General features: G+C 43.1%; 1 protein-coding gene across 5 annotated transcripts in view; it reads right to left on the reverse strand.

Moving 5' to 3' along the window:
• CPNE4 (copine 4) overlaps nt 1–17,267 on the reverse strand; it is a 276,677-nt gene that overhangs the window by 75,471 nt on the left and 183,939 nt on the right. For all 5 annotated transcript variants that reach the window (XM_083705875.1, XM_083705876.1, XM_083705873.1 and 2 more), the window contains 3 exons: nt 13,212–13,391; nt 6,993–7,064; nt 3,574–3,648 (listed from right to left, as the gene is read on the reverse strand). In XM_083705875.1, the coding sequence (XP_083562001.1) occupies nt 3,574–3,648; nt 6,993–7,064; nt 13,212–13,391 (327 nt within the window). The remainder of the gene's footprint in view (nt 1–3,573; nt 3,649–6,992; nt 7,065–13,211; nt 13,392–17,267) is intronic.

Here is a 17,267-nt window from a genome sequence, read left to right on the forward strand (position 1 = left end):
AAAACTTCCCAAGTGAGAGCTGCAGCAAGATAAGGCAGCGTGAAGCATTCTGTGACATTCTCTCTTGTACAGTGGTACCTTGGGTTACAAACGCTTCAGGTTACAAACTCCACTAACCCGGAAGGAGTACCTCGGGTTTTGAAATTTGCCCCAGGATGAGAACGGAAATGGCGCGCCGGTGGCAAGGCAGCGGCAGGAGGCCCCATTAGCGAAAGCGTGCCTCAGGTTAAGAACGGTTTCGGGTTAAGAAAGGACCTCTTGAACGAATTAAGTTCATAACCTGAAGTACCACTGTATCTGGCTTTCCATTTCACCCCCACCCACCTGCAACATACAACAACCACTGAGTGAACTCAGTTCTCATTGGGATGTGTGTTTGGGTTTCCACCTTGGTGGGTTAAAGGTTCTTAAAGATTGTATCTCCTGCAAAACATGGGGCTCCCCCAATCCTGCTGCTATCTACCCCTTGTGAGATAGTAGTGCTGTTTTGGCTGTGCAAGCAATGGCACTCAAGGCTTGAACATCAGAATGAGAGAGACGTCAGTTCTAGCCTATCCATTTTCCTAAACGCAGCGAAGGTTTTTCTCCAGGGTGGTAAGCAGGTAAGCATTCACAAACGTTCTCCAGTGATACAATCTTGAGAGAGCTGTACTGCATGATTATACAGAATGGGTGGATCAGCTTTTATTCAACTGATGGAGAGAGCTCATCTGCCGAACACATTAGCACAGTCTTCTAAAAAAACAACACCACTGGTGCATCTTCTCCTCTGTTTTGATGTTCCTTGTAAGGCTGTGGAACTCCTGTCTCTCTCTGCTCCTGATACATACTTGGGATCAAATCTTCTGAATGACCTTAACAGCTATAATGTTAACTCTGCCTGCAAGGGCATTGTTTTCGCCAGATTATAGAGCACATTTTTGGAAACAAAGGAAAATCAGTTACGGGTGCACCTGCTCTTTTGTAATTTGGGGGGTGCTTTAAAAAATATATATATATATTTTGGCACAACCACCAGAACACAAACTACAGCTAACAAGCCTGCTATAATTTTGTGCTGTGTGGCTTCGCCTGCATGTGTGTGTGAAAACGCTTAAATTTAGCCTCTCAAACTCCCTGCCAAGGAGTTAAATATAATGGGCAGGTTTTCAAAGGAGATTGAGAACTAGTAGTTCTCTCCCCAATGAAGCACGATTCACCTTTCAGAGGAGAGGCAAAACCAAAGGTCCTGGATGGTTAGAATGATTAAAGATCCCTAACTTAAGGATGCTATTAACCTTTGCACTTTAGTCAAATTACAAAATCATTACACTCTGCCCACCTAAATATTTCTGGCAGTTTTAATTAGATTTGCTACTACTAATCATATGCAGTCTTTGCAGGCTAATGCTGTTCATAGTCATAATCTCCCCCAGATGAACAGACCTTCCACTGCTCCCCCATGGTTTTACTTGCCCGATTGCCTACAATCTTTGACTGCAAGGCAAAGTATTTAAGCATTTACACCTGAACCTCAAGACAATATAGTTCCACTGACTTAAATGTATGGTCTCAGTACAATAAGCAGGTGCACAGAGGCATGAGCAGTTCATAGGTTGAAAGATACGAGCCTCAGCAATGGAGTCAACCCTCCAGGCTGGTACCAGTATTGAGAGGGTCCTCCATTCTTAAGGAAATCAGCCCTGAATGCTCACTGGAAGGACAAATCCTGAAGCTGAGAATCCAATATTTTGGCCACCTCATGAGAAGACTCCATGGAAAAGACCCTGATGTTGGGAAAGATGGAGGGCAGAAGGAGAAGGGGACGGCAGAGGATGAGATGGTTGGACAGTGTTCTCAAAGCTACCAGCATGAGTTTGACCAAACTGTGGGAGGCAGTGGAAGACAGGAGGGCCTGGCGTGCTCTGGTCCGTGGGGTCACGAAGAGTCGGACACGACTAAACGATAACAACAACAACATGGTAGTCACCCTCCATATCTCATTAGTGGTGGCAGTGGTAGACATTTAAATGTCTTATAGTACCCACAATGCAGCATCACTGCTCAGCATTATGGGATTTATTTTAAAAAGTGGTTCCCAAATCTACCATTCAGCATAGGGGATGGGGGCGAGGGGAATGTCAGCACTAGTAGGCCCTGCAGCCGGCACCCCAACAGCTGCTCTTCATCCAAAATGGGGAGAGGGTACCCACTATTCTCTAGGTGCAACTGGGCTAGACCCCCCATCATTTCTGACCATGGTGCCTGAGACTGATGGGACTTGTTGTCTAACAATATCTGGAGGGCCACAGGTCATTACTGCTCCTGCCCCCCCCCCCAGTTGCTAGATGAGAGCTCATAATTATATATTTTTTTAAAAAAATTTTTTATTAGTTTTCCAAAACAATTATACATTTTCCTCTATGTTTTAACCAATTAATCTTTTTTTACTTCCTTCAGCTTCTCTGGTAATCATCCATTTTAACTATTTAGTACGCATTCCCTTCATTGCATTGCCATTTGTCTTCCCTCCCCTTTCTATTTCTTTTTGACAATACATCTCAAACTTTTACAGTGCTTCTTGAAACGAGAACTCATAATTATAGAGGAGATACCTCCCATTAAGTTAAATGAGGAATTCTCAGTTATTGTGCTTATATGATCTATTAGCGTAACTGGATCAAAAGGAGTGATCTGTGTAGGTCAAACCCAGCTGCCAACAATCTTAGCTGCACACAAGCATGACCAAGGAACAACCAAGGTGGTGTTGGTAGAAGCAGGGTTATTTTCAAAGGTTGTGGTCATTGGGATTGTTCAACTACCAGACCACTGGTGCCATCAAAGGCTCCCCTTGCCTTTTCCCCACATACATGAATGGCTACAGTCCACTCCTATGTGCACCTGGAAACATTGCTTTCACGCCCTCCACTCCACACTTATTGGAAACTATTGTGTGTGTGCGCGCATGTTAAGAGCATTGTGTTCCTGCCTCCCCCTACCGATCTTTGCAACGCCTCCACCACTCATAACGATGAGAATTTTGCTAGCGCTGTGTAGACATTACAGTACAGAGAAATGGAGAATAAAGTTTTTCCACAGAATAAGAACTGTTTGGTTAAATGAGCAAAAAAGTTGTGCCAAACACACACAAAGGGAATTAAATTCCCTGTTGCCTGATATGCGCAGCTAGGAAAACCATCCAGAAAAACAACAAAAACAACAGCCCAGACTCAAAACTATTCCACGGAGTCCCTAAATTTATAATTTAAGGCATCAATCTGGAATGTTATGTCTTTGATGGCTTGTAAAAAAAAGCCAACTGATGTGATTGGCGGCATTTTAAACACATGAGGTCTCAGCATAATTGAATTGTCGTGGTCTTAATTACATTCCATTGGGATTCTCTCTTTTTTTAATCTAATTACTATGCAACTTGAGGAAAGCCTTATTATGAGCATTGATTTGAAATCTCTGATATGTTTAATAACATCAGCATTCCAAAAATAGCTGCGGCAGGGGATATCTGAGTAAAACTCATTTGTCTGCATTCTTATGATGTCTTTCGGTCAGGTTAACATCAAACTGCTGGCTTACCTTGTCATCCAATTTCCGTGCACTGAAGGAAAGCTCAACATAGTCATCGTTGCCAGATAATTCTTCAGCAATCACCTAGGTGAAAAGTCATAGATAAGTTTAAATGGAGGAGGGGTGGGGGTGGAATTAAATCTGGAACAGTGCCATTTACTAATGCGCCTTCATGAAGTTGCTGCTTATGTAGTGAGCCCTGTGAGACTGCAGAAATGTGACAAGGAGGCTCACCCGATGCCTTTGTTAAATATCTTTAGGCGCCAGGAAAAAAAACGTCCAACTTCTCCCAGGCCTTTGGTTAATTAAGCCATCTACGTCCGTTTAAGCTGTGTGTGAGGAGTGGTGCTTTTTGTTTTGTTACTATGCATTTTTGTGTTTCTATACCTGTAAACTGCCCTGTGATTCTCGGATGAGGGGCGGTACAGAAATTTAAAAAAGGAATGAATAGAACTCCATTGCCAGAAATGAGGCACAAATGCCAATATAATTTAAAGCCGGGATATCCCATTTCTGGGCACCATTGTTAATTCATCCCTGGGGACCCACTCCACTGTTTCTCAAGACAGACAGATGCCAACCAAATAAGGGCACCACTGCTCACCAGCAGTGGCGTAGCGTGGGTTGTCAGCACCCGGGGCAAGGCAAGTAATTTGTGCCCCCTAACCCGTGGATTTGCGCCCCCTAACCTGTGGATTTGCGCCCCCTAACGCTAACCCCTAGATGTTGCGCCCGGTGCGGCCGGCCCCCCCTGCACCCCCCCACACTACGCCACTGCTCACCAGACAATGAGCTGAGAGGATGGGGCAGAAGGCTATTTCGTCCATTCTGACAGAATCACGCTGAATAATAAATCTGTTATCCTAGCAATAACGGCTTCGTGGTGTGGAGAATACAGACTTACACATAGCTAAGCAATATCATTACAAGCACTATCCCAAGAGGGAGACAACGTTAAAGTGTGACCCCACTCTCTCACACACTCATGTACACAACTTGAAACTTTTTAAAAATAAAAACTTTTCAGTGAAATTGAGACTGATCCACCTCTCTCCTGCGTATAGCTGCATATAAAATTATGTGTGGTGTGTTGCAGGGCTGGGCGATAATCAGCTTTTCAACACTGTGATGTACCACCAGCTGAACTCTGCAATACAGTGGTACCGCGGGTTAAGTACTTAATTCGTTCCGGAGGTCCTGAAACTGTTCTTAACCTGAAGCACCACTTTAGCTAATGGTGCCTCCTGCTGCTGCCGCGCTGCCGGAGCACAATTTCTGTTCTCATCCTGAAGCAAAGTTCTTAACCCAAGGTACTATTTCTGGGTTAGCGGAGTCTGTAACCTGAAGCTTATGTAACCCGAGGTATCACTGTATGTGATGTTGAAAAGCAGAGGGAGGAACAAGCTGCATTGGGCCCAGCCCCACGAGGGAGCAGGATAAAATCACCTCAGCTCCCTCAACAGGAGCAATGGTGATTTCACCCTGATGCCTTGCAGGACCGGGGCTGATGGAGCTCGTTCCTCCACGTGCCAGGCAGTGGCTGGAGTCTGTCCTCTGACGGCACCCAGTGTGCCAAGGGAGAAACGAGCTACACTGGCTCCGGCGCCTCATTTTCCCCTTGGTTTGAGGGCCAGAGCGCAATGGGGCCTTCACCCATGATATGCTGCTGAGTGAAGTTGCCATGGCACTCTGGCCCTCAAACCGGTCCTGGGCGATGTATTGATACATCACCCAGGCCTAGTGTGGAGAAAGGGGATCAAGGTTTTCTTCCTTTCTCATAATACTACGGAAGATTCAGTGTAGACAAACTGAGTCAATTTTCCACACACTGCAGAGGTAAACTATGGTATCTGCTCCCACAAGAAGGAGTGGTACCTACTCTGATGTAACATATGAGAGTGTTGGAGGTGAAATAGTTAAACAACTTACCCAATCAGAACCCAAGGGGGTGGAGTCAGAGGGACTATAAAACCAGCTCTAGGAGGGGCGAAGAGGGGAGTTTGTTGGGAGTTGGGTGGTTGGTTGGAGTGGGAGTGAACTGGGATAGTGTCTGTGGGTAGGTTGAGTTAGTGTAGCGAAATAAGCTGAGTCAGGAACAGTTAGGAGCTAGGAAGACAAGTAAATATCTGAGAGGAGGTTTAGTGAGTGAGAGCAGGTAGCGGAAGTTATGGCTGGAAAGGCAGCCAATGATTGTAATGGACCGATACCGTTTACAAAACCACACGCTTGTTAAACTGCAATAAATAAACAGAAGTTTCTGTTCCAATTTAACCCTGACTGGACTCAGTATTGTACCAGGTAGGGCCTGGGTGGTGGCAGCGAGAAATAAAGTGGTGGCACAGGGGCTCAATAGACGTTGAAACACCTATCAAATTGGATGGCTTTTAAAAGAATTAGACAAATTAATGGAGGGCTAGGCTGTCAGCTATCACTAACCACAATGACTATGGTCTGCCTCTACCACCAGAAGCAGAATACCTCAGAATAATTTTGGGGAGAGAGTGTTCCTGCACACATATCCTGCTTGTTTTGCCATCAATATCTGGCTGGGTGCTGTGACAACATGATGCTGGACTAAATGGGCCTTCGGCCTGAGTAAGCAAACACTGGAAACTTCTACTCCCATTTCCATATTTGCTGAAATTCTCCCACATCCCCAAGTGTTTCTGTTCACTTATTTGTTTTAGACAAGTCACTGAACATTTGACTGCTCCTTATAATCTAGACAAAATTACTCTTCCAGGCTCACTGACTGGATGATTCACGCTGATCTCATTTGTATGATGGGTTTCAGGTCCATGAGATACATTTAACTAGGTTACAAATACTGACAATATCAATTTTAAACCCCATTAAAGTTGTCCTGAGTTTTTAACATTGCATTTTGTGGCCACATGCCCATATTATAATGCTGGTTAGATAATTCCTCAAGTAATGGGAAACTAAAGAAAATACCTTGGGTTGTACCTGGATGGGTTGCAGCGTTACCTACACAGAAGTCCTATTGAATTCTAGGGTCTTACTCCCAAATAGCGTTAGGATTGAAATCTAAGTTGTTTATACTTTGTTCCTATTGAAATTGGTGCAGATTAAGTTCTTATTGATCTGTCCCACTGATTTCACTGAGACTTAGTGCAATTAAATTTCTGTTGCAAGACACTAAAACTGCTAACCCTTTGCAAGCTGGTATATGAAGATTACATTAAAAAATGCTCATCCATTAGTCTGTTTTTCCCCGTTTTCCTGTTTTCATTCTGTGATTTTTTAAAAAACAACAACAACCCCACAAAACTGTATTTAATTTCTGCATTTGTATTTAAATACATTTTTAAACAATCTGGGTTATAGTCAATGTGAGGAATATTGCATCTTTTTTATTTATAAAAAATATCCTGAGGCAAAAGAAAAGCTTATTCAGATGGACCTACCGTTATGGAAGATTTTCCTGCCGTGTTGCCATGTTTCAATAAAGATTTTGAGAGTTTTCTCTGTGAAACAATCTGCAGGAAATGATAAGAGAGGGTGTTAGAAAATGTATCTAGGTTTGTGATGTAATTTTCCTCTAAGAAATGTATGCACATGTCTCACCAAATAATTCACTAAAACAGAGATAAAGTAATTCCACAGCGCAGGAGATCACAATCTGGTTTTAAAGACGAAGGATTAGTGAATGATCTCAAAATAGTTCTTGCACAGAAACCTAGAATCAAGGTTGCAATTCTGAACACATTTGTTAGGGAGGAAGCTTCAACTAGTACAGTGGAACTTACTTCTGGGCAAAAAAATCCAACATGCATATAGGATTGTTGCCACCTCTGTGACAAATGGGTTTTTCAGTTGTGGCCCCATTTGCGGACTGTGTTTACCAGAGAAGCAATGACTAGCACCTGCGTTCATAGACAGTTTTTTTACTTGTCAGGCTAAGACATTTGAATTAACTCAGGCTTTGGGTGCTGAAGTTAGCCATTACTCTTTTGCTCATTTTTTTGTGGGGTGGGGTAGGACATTCCATTTTTAATGTATGGTTGGATGAGCATTTGGGGAATTTCATATTGCATGCTGTTTTTAATTTGGTTTTACGTATTTGTTTGCATTCCCTGGTAAGTCATTCTGAGGTTTTTTTAAACAAAGCAGCAAGCTGAGGTAAACCACCATAATTTCCCATGTTCCTGCAGTGTCTTGGTGGGCACATACTTAACTTGTGTCTGTTGGGGGGGGGGAGCAGGTATAGATATCATCATCACCATCATCGTAAAAACAATAACTTTTCAAGTGAAATGGATATCATTTCTAGAAGCTGAAGAAAAGGTGAGCAACCACTTACAGTGGTACCTCGGGTTACATACGTTTCAGGTTACATACGCTTCAGGTTACAGCCTCCGCTAACCCAGAAATAGTGCTTCAGGTTAAGAACTTTGCTTCAGGATGGGAACAGAAATTGTGCTCCGGCGGCGCAGCAGCAGCAGGAGGCCCCGTTAGCTAAAGTGGTGCTTCAGGTTAAGAACTGTTTCAGGTTAAGTACGGACCTCCGGAACGAATTAAGTACTTAACCTGAGGTACCACTGTATTTACAACCTCAGAACTATTTTTGTCTGAGAGTGTGGGCTCATGGTGAGAGGGCAAAAGACTTTCTGAAACTGCTCCTGTTTTTGTTCTAAATGGCTTTTCTTTGTTATCTGTTACAGATAGGTAGCCGTGTTGGTCTGCCATAGTCAAAACAAAAAACAAAAAAAAATTTCCTTCCAGTAGCACCTTAAAGACCAACTAAGTTAGTTCTTGGTATGAGCTTTCGTGTGCATGCACACTTCTTATCTGAAGAAGTGTGCATGCACACGAAAGCTCATACCAAGAACTAACTTAGTTGGTCTTTAAGGTGCTACTGGAAGGAAAATTTTTTTTGTTATCTGTGTCATTTTAAATTGTGATTGATATTAATGCTGTATTCTTAGTTTTAGATTTTATTATTTGTGGAAATTGTTTTCCATTTCATTGTGTACATTTTGATGTGTTTTATTTATTGTTTAGGGACGTGGGTGGCGCTGTGGGTTAAACCACAGAGCCTAGGACTTGCTGATCAGAAGGTCCGTGGTTCAAATCCCTGCGACGGGGTGAGCTCCCGTTGCTCGGTCCCTGCTCCTGCCAACCTAGCAGTTCGAAAGGACGTCGAAAGTGCAAGTAGATAGATAGGTACCACCGTGGCGGGAAGGTAAACGGCGTTTCCGTGCGCTGCTCTGGTTCACCAGAAGCGGCTTAGTCATGCTGGTCACATGACCCAGAAGCTGTACACCAGCTCCTCGGCCAATAAAGCGAGATGAGCACCGCAACCCCAGAGTCGGTCACAACTGGACCTAATGGTCAGGGGTCCCTTTACCTTTATTTATTGTTTATGACTTTTGTGATGTTGGTAATTATGCAAATCTTGTTATGTTGTAACAAGTTGAGTTTTAACTGTGGAAAGGCGGCATACAATTAAAATGATGATGATGATGATGCTCCCTACTCACCTTTTCGGTCATCACCTCCACCTGTTTCATAGTCTGGGCAGCACCAGTGATAATCATCCTGGTGGTCGCCATTTTTCCCTCACAGGATATTGCCCTCACTCTGATTTGTCAACTCATGGCATCACCATGAAGCCAAATGAGAGCGAGGGCAATGCCTCAGAACATCCCAAACAGAACAGCACAAATGAACCCTTGCATCTGGAACTAGGGAGAATGGCTTGCAGCTGACAGACGTGACCTGGCACCAACACCTCTTGTTTGGCAAACCAATCATTGGGAGATAATACATTTTGGTCATGCATCTACCTGAAACTACTTCTGCCTTAAGCCACAGCCTCCGAAGCATCAAATAAAGCAGATATTGCTGCTTTTTGGATTCAGTATCTGCCTGCATGGCTGGAAGATCTAGGTACCCTGTCAAACTGCAAGCTGTTACAATTATCTGTCATATGCTCACTTAACTTCCTGGGGGGGGGGGCATGATTGGCACCTATTTTCTTCTCTGGCAACTGTGCAATAAATCAAAATGTGCCACAGCTTCAATAGTGGAAGGAAGAACACTATGAAAAAGGAGGGCTGAAAAGCAAAGCTTCATTTATAAGAAACAAATATCAAATGCAAGACAAACTAAAATGTTTGGGCTTGCTTTAAAAAAGAGCTATGTCTCTTGAATTTGAGTACCCATTTTTGTCTGAGCCACATTTTCATGCTGTGTGTCTTTTTAAAAAAACAACAGACAAATGGTATGCAAAATGTTTTGCAAAAATATTATGTGCATAATGCATGTAAGAGTCAAGCCCCAATGTGAAACTAAGTTTCTGCAGCATCATTTTAATGTGTAAGTATTTTTATACAGTGATATGCTCTGCTGTATGTTTCTGCATACTTTCAAAAACCCGGAGCATATATGCAAGCAATAATACACATAGCAGTGTATATAATATGTGAGAATGGGTCATATTGTTAATTGAAGTGGTAAAAAAACACAACTCCCTTCTTGTTGAAATCAAGGAACAAGACGTAAATTAGAAAAGAACTGTGCGGATTGGCTTGACATTGACATTTTCAGAAAATTCTGTCCCTGATAATGATTCCCCACCTCCAGCTTGACCAGCACATTTATATCTTCACAACAACTTCGTGAGGGGATTGTGCTGAGAGAATAATAATAATAATAATAATAATAATAATAATAATAATAATAATAATTGTCAATGTACAACCTGTGTACAATTTAATTAACCAAGCCTCCCTCCCCCCAACACAAACACTCAATCTCATTGCACTCTATGTGCTTGTCGCACAACACACCAACCCCGAGAGTCAGTTGCACTATATTATTTTCTGTTCAGCAGCCTAACAGCCCACGGATAGAAACTGTTTTATCCCACATTTGTCCCTAGTATTAAGTAGTGGGTTGACAAAGCAGATGACACAGAGATTCCTCCAAGTAGTTCTTTATAAGTAAGCTGGAACTGAACTGAACTGAACTGAACTGAACAGCTCAGCCGGCCTGCTTTTATAGGCAGCCAGCTGTCAACATTGTACTACAACAACAACCCAGGGTTTCCCACCTAATTTAACTGATGTGGACCTGAGTGAAAACTATATACATAATACCCCTGGTGGCCAGGGTAGCACTTCAATACATAACAAGCCTGTTGGTATGACTGGTTACAATTCTATATCTCCTGCCTGAGGGTAGAAGATTAACCCTGGCTCATTCAGCTTCTTGGTTAATTGGGGGGGGGGGTGTTAGCAGTGATTTCACTATCCAACTCTATGACCAACGTTCTGCTTAACAGCATCATATAACCTCCCACCTCTCATTGAGAGCCATTGTTCATAGCAGAGAGTGTGTTGCCCTGGAGAGTAAGGTAAAGGAACCCCTGACCAGTAGGTCCAGTCGTGACCGACTCTGGGGTTGTGGCGCTCATCCCGCTTTATTGGCCGAGGGAGCCGGCGTATAGCGTACATGTGGCCAGCATGACTAAGCTGCTTCTGGCGAACCAGAGCAGCACACAGAAACGCCGTTTACCTTCCCGCCAGAGCAGTACCTATTTATCTACTTGACTTTGAACTGCTAGGTTGGCAGGATCAGGGACCGAGCAACGGGAGCTCACCCCACCGCGGGGATTTGAACCACCGACCTTCTGATCGGCAAGTCCTAGGCTCTATGGTTTAAGCCACAGCGCCACCTGCGTCCCTTGCCCTGGAGAGAGAGAGGTTCAAAAACCCACCCACTTTGTGAAGCTCACTTTAGGACTTATGGTAGGTTGAGAGATGGTGACTGGCCCTAACTTACTTTGCAGGATTGATGTAAGGACAAAATTTGGTGGAGGCCATGTTCACCACTCTGAGCTCCTTTGAGGAGCAAGATAGAATGCAGTCCATAAACAGGTACAAGATGGGATTCATTACAAACCTTCCAGTAAGAAACCCTGAGAGATTTCTAATGAAGTGTCAAATACTGAGATCTTTGCTCATGCAGTAGGTACATTTTCTTAAATAGTGTGGTTGGAATTATTTTGATGCTTCTGTCACTCACTCGCTCGTTTAAAGGAGTGCAGTTCTCGAAGAGTAATTTTGCCACAGCAAATATTTATCACACAGAAATGCTGCTTTTTTGTTCTCCCAGCCACAAGCTGTCAAACAAACGAATAGTAAAATGGATCAATTTGGCAGTTAAATGCCTTTATCATTGCCTTCGACAGTAATGAAAAATTAGGCAATGCAGGGCATCAATTATATAATTGAGAGGAAATCAATTTTTACTGGCATTAAACTGCCCTTTGAATATGCATGCCTCTTAACTAGTCACCTTTTGGAAACTGCCATCAATTATAAATCATGTTTATTGCTTATTTATAGGCATAAAAATCCCCTACCAAGAAAGATCACAAAGACTGCTGGCTTCTAAGCCAGCAAGTTGCAACCAAGCAGAAAACAGATATTAGAAGCTGCTGAAATATCAAAAATGCAAACAAACAAATATCAGTAGTTCAAGGGTCAAGTTTCAAGGAAGATCTCTGATATGACTAAATGAGCACCCTTTGACTGTCTTAAGTTTGACCTCTTTTGCCTGCATTTTGCAGGCAAAAACTGGTTTTCAGTGGGTCAAAATTAATCTGTCAGACTTATAATACAGTTCTCAGTCTGTACTTTGCTGATCTTCATTAAGATAATGGAAAACTTCCCAGATGATTATCAGATGATAATGGTGCACTTGGGCCCATGCCTGCAAGGGGGTCCAGACTTTGATTTATTTTTATTTTTATTTTTATTTTTAAGTAAGCCTATATCCTTCCAAGAAGGAAGGTAAATTGATGCAAAATGTGCAGCTTTCTAGCTGATTTCTGTGAGATGAACCAGCCTGGCTGGTCCCACCTTTCAGTGCTTTTAGCCAAGCAGTGAAGTCAAAGTTGTGATTGATAAGTGAGATATTTGGACAACCAGTGATAGGAATTACTGGGGTCCAAAAGAGCTGCAGTTTCCCCTCCCCTTTAGTGCACATTATTATTATTATTATTACTACTACTACTACTACTACTAATACTAATACTACTATTATTATTTTAATGAGGGTGAAAGAGGAGAGCGCAAAATATGGTCTGAAGCTCAACATCAAAAAAACGAAGATCATGGCCACTGGTCCCATTACCTCCTGGCAAATAGAAGGGGAAGAAATGGAGGCAGTGAGAGATTTTACCTTCCTGGGCTCCATGATCACTGCAGATGGTGACAGCAGCCACGAAATTAAAAGATGCCTGCTTCTTGGGAGACAATGACAAATCTAGACAGCATCTTAAAAAGCAGAGACATCACCTTGCCAAAAAAGGTCTGTATGCTAAAGCACTGGGTTAAAGGTGATGGAGGCGTGGGCTCTGGTGCAGTTTCCAAAATAGCTACCTTTTGCAGGGATGGGGTGTGTCTGTAAGCTACTGTACACAGACTGTAACCAGACCGTTGTGAGGAGATGCCTTTGTGTTAAAAGAGAATTATAATAATAGCAACGATAAAAAAGCCATCAAATTCAAACCTTCATTTCATCCAGTTCCCACATGGAGAAAGCACAACGAACGCGTTTTGCCAGTAATTATAGGTTTACCCAAAAGTAACAAGCAGGAAAGTCACGGTTCCTACCTGCCCAAGAGTACATTCCATGCCACCAAGGAAGTCTGCATCTTTAAGCCCATTGTGGTTGCTGCTGATGTCATGGACTTCAAATCGCAGCCGTTGAACCTCTTCAAAATAGAAGTCCACTGTGAAAAGCTTTGAGAAGATGGGATTTATGCAAGTTCGGATCACTTCCGTCCTGTCGACCTGTCAATCAAAATACAGCTTATATGAGTGGTGTTTTTTTTTAATTCAACTGGAGGGAAAATGACATGTAAAAATCTCTTCCACCAAGTGGAAGAAGGGGTGTAAATGATGGCTGTTTAGCACAACTACTGCTGAAAAACACTTTCTTTAAAACAAAAGAATATCAGGACATGAACCATTTTTGATGGCCTAGGACCCTCATACTTATGGGACCGCCTCTCCTGGTATGTCCCACAGAGGACCTTACAGTCTTCAAAGAAAAACATCTTGGAGGTCCCAGGCCACAGAGAGGTTAGGTTGGCTTCAACCAGAGCCAGGGCTTTTTCAGCTGTGGCTCCGATCTGGTGGAACACTCTGTCACAAGAGACTAGGGCCCTGCGAGACTTGACATCATTTCACAGGGCCTGCAAGACAGAGCTGTTCCACCAGGCCTTTGGTCAGGGCGCAGCCTGACCCCCTCCTTTGGCAATCCTCACAGAGCCCAATGGTTGCCATTAATCTGATTTGAACTGATTTTATAATGAAATGATTGTAGAATGTTGTATCCTTTTACTGTTGTTAGCTGCTCTGAGCCCAGCTTCGGCTGGGGAGGGTGGGATATAAATAAATTATTATTATTATTATTATTATTATTATTATTATTATTATTATTTATTTTAGGCCTTGCTAAAATAGGTTTGGTGAGCTTTCACCAATGTGGAAGCTCAACAGGTTTCGTACTACAACTCCCATCAACTGTAATCCAAAGTATCTGGGAGGTGCAAGGTTGCTGAAGCCTAGCTTAAAGGATCATACTTTTCAGAAAAACAAACAAAGTCATTGGGGTGTTCACATGCTACATTCAGTGAGTGTACAGTCTGTGTACCTGCATACCCAACAGTTCAGGTGTACACTTGTTCAGTTATTCACATGTAATGTTCAGCAAGTGTATAGTCTGTGCACCTGTGCACACAATAGTTGAGTTCTACACAACTATGAACAAGCACACCCTCTTTCACTCAAGCACTTGCACGTGTACAGACAACTTGTCCCTGTGTCCAGCGTAATGTGTGAACACACCTATTAGTGGAAATAAAACAGCATGCAGATGGATAGAATTTCTTCATTAAAAGACAGCAAAGGAGATGAGCTTAGGCAAAATTTTATCATCTGAACATTCAGGATACATAAAAGATGCAGGATTGCTCGCTGATTTGCACAAGCAAATCAGATGTTTCATTCCTTGCCAACCTGCAGATGAACATGTGAACAGTGAAAGGCTTTATGATGTAAATTCAGCAAAGGTTAGTCAGAATAAGCAATTCCCATAGAAAGCGATGGCACAGGACTCTGTTGAAACAAAAACAAGACCCAACAATTTGCAAATGGGCTCAAGGTGGGACTGGATGTGATGAAGAACATGGGATGGCTGCCAAAAATGGCAGCCTCATTTTCAGTTCTTCATCTTCTCCCCTGTAATACAGTATGTAGTAATGGGAACATGTGACATGATGTTGCAAGTAGGACTTTCTCCTGCCTCCTACCGCATTACACTTCATCATCTGCTTCTGGGTAAAGGTAAAGGTAAGGGTAAAGGGACCCCTGACCATTAGGTCCAGTCGTGGCTGACTCTGGGGTTGCGGCGCTCATCTCGCTTTATTGGCCGAGGGAGCCGGCGTACAGCTTCCGGGTCATGTGGCCAGCATGACTAAGCCGCTTCTGGCAAACCAGAGCAGCGCTCGGAAACACTGTTTACCTTCCCGCCGGAGTGGTACCTATTCATCTACTTGTACTTTGACGTGCTTTCGAACTGCTAGGTTGGCAGGAGCAGGGACCGAGCAACGGGAGCTCACCTCGTCGCGGGGATTCGAACCACCGACCTTCTGATCGGAAAGTCCTAGGCTCTGTGGTTTAACCCACAGCGCCACCCACGTCCCTGCTTCTGGGAGGGAAAAGCAAATTACTCTAGATGCCAGAACAAAGAGGGAAGTAGTCAGAATCCTTCTCTGTCTCCATACATCCCAGCTGCCTCATTTTAAGAAGGACATTCTTGTTGAGTGTTTCTGGTGTCACGTTCCTGTTCCTCATCAACGTCTCATTCCACCCTTAGTCGTGACCTGCTGGATTCTGCCTACTGTGCTTGAGGAAGGAAGATCAGAGAGCTCTCACTCTGTGAATCACGTCTGCAAATGCTGTGAAGGTGGAATCAAATCATAACAGTTCTCCATGGTCTGAGGCCTCTCAAGAAAGCACCACTCTCAAGAAAGTGTAGCTTTTCACAAGCTTTAGATTCTGACCAAAGAATTGATTGGAGGTCGAAGCAGAAATATGGCATGAGCAGTCTTTAGGCTTTCATGACTGACAGCACAACCCTATGTTTGTCTACTCAGAAGTAAGTTGCACTATATTCAATCCATCTCATTTCCTACCAAGTGTCCACTGCCATATAAAAACTTAAAGAACTTGTGACCAGGATACAGCATATCACCTACCCAGTAGGCCTCTACTATCATTGGAAGATGCCCTGTCACCTTGTAATATTATGGAAACGGTCCTTCTCTGTAGCGTCACCAAGACCCTGGAATACCATCTCTCATGCCATTTTGAATGTGGCATGTTTCAGACACCTTTTAGAAGCGCATTTCTTTGCTCTCTGATCATCAATTATTTCCAGAGTGTGCTACTCAGTAATGAGAGCCAGTATTTTACTATATTTTGAAACTATATATCTCTTCGATGATCTGCACATTCCTGAAATGTTCCATTTTGTTTTGTTTTGAGAATCTGAACCATTTTTAGATCTTAAAAAATGTTTTAATATAGACATATAAATAATATAAATATAAATATAAATATAAATTTTAGCTTTGCAGATTTGTGATTGTATACTTTCATGTATGCCTCTTGGAGATTATTTCTGTGATGCAAGACACACATATTTGAAAGAAATTATGTGCATTAAAAATCATTAAATGGCCATTCCTAAATATCGATTAAATCTGAGAACCCTAAGAAAGAAAACCCTGAATGTGGCTGTGGAGAGCAGTGCTATTTTTAGGAGTAATGGAAATTAACAAGATGAAACTTTCCAGGCAGCAATAACTTATATGAGATTCCAACAGAAGCACAAAGCAATTTACACTTCACTTGGTAGCTCATGAGTAAGTTTGGCTTTTTATTATTAACTCTGCTTTCACACCACTTCATCTCCATTCCACAAATGGTCAGAAAGGTCACCAGGCTTTAGAGCTATTGCTTTCACATTGACTGATGTTTGAGACTAGTGATGAGTAGCTCACGGGACGTGGGTGGTGCTGTGGGATAAACCACAGATCCTAGGACTTGCTCATCAGAAGGTCGGCGGTTCGAATCCCCATGACGGGGTGAGCTCCCGTTGCTCGGTCCCTGCTCCTGCCAACCTAGCAGTTCGAAAGCACATCAAAGTACAAGTAGATAAATAGGTACCGCTCCAGTGGGAAGGTAAACAGCATTTCTGTGCGCTGCTCTGGTTCGCCAGAAGCGGCTTAGTCCTGCTGGCCACATGACCCAGAAGCTGTATGTCGGCTCCCTCAGCCAATAAAGCGAGATGAGCGCCGCAAACCCAGAGTCGGTCACGATTGGACCTAATGGTCAGGGGTCCCTTTACCTTTACCTTAGCTCATGTGAAGCTCTTTTTTTCAGTATAGTGTTGGAATGTCCCAGGATTCGGGCACTAACCTAATTCTTTCAAATCCCTGCTTTGCTCCAGGGCTGAGTTATTTAGGCTGCAATCCTAGACCACTGCCTTGTAAATAAGCCCACATGACTTTTCATGCATGACAAACTACACCTGCTGAAATGGTGGTGAGGTTGGCATGGTGCAAGCACAGCAGCGGAGTCAATCTGGCACTTCCATTG

This window comes from Podarcis gaigeae (assembly GCF_964106915.1).
Source record: "Podarcis gaigeae genome assembly, chromosome: 12".
NCBI classification, from domain to species: domain Eukaryota; kingdom Metazoa; phylum Chordata; class Lepidosauria; order Squamata; family Lacertidae; genus Podarcis; species Podarcis gaigeae.